The sequence below is a fragment of the Aplysia californica genome, unplaced genomic scaffold (genome assembly GCF_000002075.1).
Source record: "Aplysia californica isolate F4 #8 unplaced genomic scaffold, AplCal3.0 scaffold00332, whole genome shotgun sequence".
Taxonomy (NCBI): Eukaryota; Metazoa; Mollusca; class Gastropoda; order Aplysiida; family Aplysiidae; genus Aplysia; species Aplysia californica.
This window is the reverse complement of record NW_004797602.1, coordinates 1-3,029: the sequence shown is the minus strand read 5'-3', so window position 1 is coordinate 3,029 and position 3,029 is coordinate 1. Positions and strand designations below refer to the sequence as shown.

General features: G+C 46.3%; 1 protein-coding gene across 1 annotated transcript; it reads left to right on the top strand.

Annotated features, from left to right (window-relative positions):
* Positions 1–2,241: 2,241 nt before the first annotated feature.
* On the top strand, positions 2,242–2,980 carry LOC106012331 (putative protein TPRXL; the record flags this gene model as incomplete). The annotated part of the gene is given in 1 exon segment (XM_013084975.1): positions 2,242–2,980. A coding segment is annotated over 1 exon segment (739 nt), but the record flags the coding sequence as incomplete, so codon positions are not given.
* Positions 2,981–3,029: the final 49 nt, after the last annotated feature.

The following is a 3,029-nucleotide window of genomic DNA, read 5'->3' as shown; positions in this document are numbered from 1 at the left end:
AGCTTGGCATGTTGTGAAAGTCATTTTTTTTTTGGGTTAACGTCAAATTTCTCAAAACTAGGTACTGAGCAGATAGACCTTTGTCATTCTGAGGTAGCGACATGCCTCTCGCTGGCCCGGAGTCGGTGCCTGTGATGTAGCGGTCAGGCGCTTAGCGATCTCACGCAGAAGACCCGAGTTCGATTCCTGAGCCGGGAAACTATTTTATCGAGTGTCCCGGTTCTTTCTATTGGGATGCTGTATCCTTCTTAGCCAGGGTTTGCCCTGACAAGGAAGGTCGGAGTGCCCGCCTCCTAAATGATCTATATTGTAGCGATGATTGGGGGGGGGGGGGGGGGGTAAAACACCTACATTTGAAAACAAATTAACCCCAGGCGGCTGGTGTAATTTGTTTTGTCTTCTGACGTTGAATGTGCTTGCGACAACAGAAAGGCTTACTTTAGCGCGGAGCGTGCCGATTGTTTGATTTCTCAGATCTTGAGTTAAGCGAACCATCTTTCTCGATTGCTAATTATCAAACGTTGATGAGGCTTTAAGTAAACACAAATCTAATCTTCAGTCCAAAAAAAAAAAGAATGGAAATGGTCGAGTTGGGGAGGGGGGGGGGGGAGGAACACATTTTCGTGTTTTTGTTTTATCTACATGGGTGCTGTGAACAACAACTGAAGCACTATAATAGTGTTTTCGTAACAATAACATGACCTACTTTTCAGAGTATTCAGTTTAGTAGTACATGTACTAGTAGTAACTAACGGGACGGGAAAAATACTCAATAGATGCGTAGTAAAAACGTGGCGCTTAAGAAAACACATTGATCGCCAGTATATAAATCCCAAGATATACGGGGGGAAAAGTTTCTGGCAAACCGCACCGTGTGCACGAGAGCTAAGTGCAGACTGGTGCATCGATTCAACAAGCAGGGGTTACAAGATTTATGGGCCCAGATTGAGCGCCAGTATTTGGTGCACGGGGATTAGGTGGGCTATTATTGATCCAGGTTGTTTTTTTCTCTATTCAGACAAAATACTGTTTAGATGCTAAAATTAACTTACGATTGAACTTCTACCGTAACGACCTGTGGGTAATCCCTAAGATATTTTTCTTCTCACCGGGTTTGGTTTTTATTTAATGATTTAATTATTTTTTTCTTCTTGTTTTTGCTGGAAAGGAAGCGGGTATAAAAAGCTGCTCACCGAAATTGTTTTTCATAGAAGGAGAAAGTATCCCTCCCCCCGTCCACCCCCTTGAGAACTGTACAAAATGATTGTTTTATGTTAAAGCGTAAAGTAAACATGTAATATGATTCGTGGAGGTGATTATTAATATCGACAATATGGTGATATAGAAGCTTGGAAGTTTTGCTGCAATTTATATTTGTGTTTGTTCGGATAAAGCCCCCCCCCCCCCCCCCTTTCATTCTTCCTCAAGAGATTTTTTTAAAGACCTTGAACTATCGGCCTCATCGATCCTGTTACGGGAGGTTTCTGTCGACTTTACAACCATGGTAAAAGTCTAGTTGAGGCTCCCCTTCTTAAAATAGAAGAGCAGAGAGGGAAAACGACTGTAGTCACAAAATGGAAATGGTGAAGGTGCCAATTATAAAAACTTTTGGACTTATAACTTCATATTTGTTTGACAGGTGGGTGGTTTATTGTTAAGTGTTGTTGAATGGGAAATCTAACAAAAGCAATAATCAACCAACGGTTGAACAAATAAAAATACAGTTATGAGTCAACAAGCGTTCAGAATTGGTACCCTCACGATTTTCCGTTTGTGACTACAGTCGTTTTTCCCCTGTAGTCGTCTTCTAACTGGTCACTTTGAAGCACAAGGGGGCTGTCCCGAAAAATGCGGTTTTGAGAAAATCGAAGGTAAAGTTTTGCCCCTTGTTCAGTTTTTTTAAAAAGACAAGGAGAGTTTTCTCTTTAACCAAACAAATATAGTATAGATGGCCCAAAACAGACAGAGCTGGAGATCCTTTGTTGCTGCCCTAAATGCCTGATGGCATAATGGGTAGTAAGTAAATAAACACATATACACACCAATGAAACCGAACTTCTCCTATAGGTAGGGCAGTCCCCACTTTTGGTGCAGGTCAAGATTTTTGGAAACCTTCGAAATCTGGGTTAGCCCGCTTATCCTTAAAAGTGACCAATTGTCTTTCCAGCATATTGCCATGAATATCCTTTTTTTTCCTTCTTCACAGACCAAAATCTGACCGGGCGCTCTTCACCTTCCACGATGAGGCCTGAGTCCTCTTCGCCTCCTCCTCCCCCTCCCCCCGCCTCCTCCCACTCAGCGCCCCCTTCACCACAGACGTCCTCCTCCAGGTCGACGTCCCCACCACCACACCGGTCTTCCTCTTCACAGCCCGCCGCGGGGGTCACATTCCGACTGCGGCCTCTGGGCTTCTTCTCTCTTCTGCTCCTGGCGCTCTCCGTCCTGGCCAGCTGTCCGTCCCCAGCGGCCGGGGTTCGAGACTTCGCCTTCTTCAACACCACGTCGCTGGTGACCATCCCGAACAGCGACTGGGACCTCCGGAGTCGAAAAGAGGTCACGTTTAGAACTTGTTCCGGGTCGGGGAGCCTTATTTTCCTTCGAGGATCCCTATCATCATCGTCGTTGTCACCATCATCATCATCATCATCTCCAACGTCATCATCATCAACATCATCATCTGCATCAGCAGCAACATCATCATCGTCATCATCGTCGTGGTCCTCATCCGTCGTGTCCTCCAGCTCCCACGAGCTGACTCTCTCCTTGCTCAACGGCTCCGTGGTGATGGTGTGGTCAGTGAACGGTCAGTCGGGTGCGGCCCACGTGGGCCGGCGGGTCAACGACAACCTGTGGCACACAGTGCAGCTCAAGTATTACCTGGGGGTGGTCACCCTCTCGCTGGCCAGCGACGGTCAAGCTGGACAGGACACGGTCATTGTGGCCAACGCCACGCACAACGCCTTTCTGCTGGACGTCAGGTGGGTGCAGGATGTGGGGCTGCCTTTATGGTGATATTGTTGTTAATAATA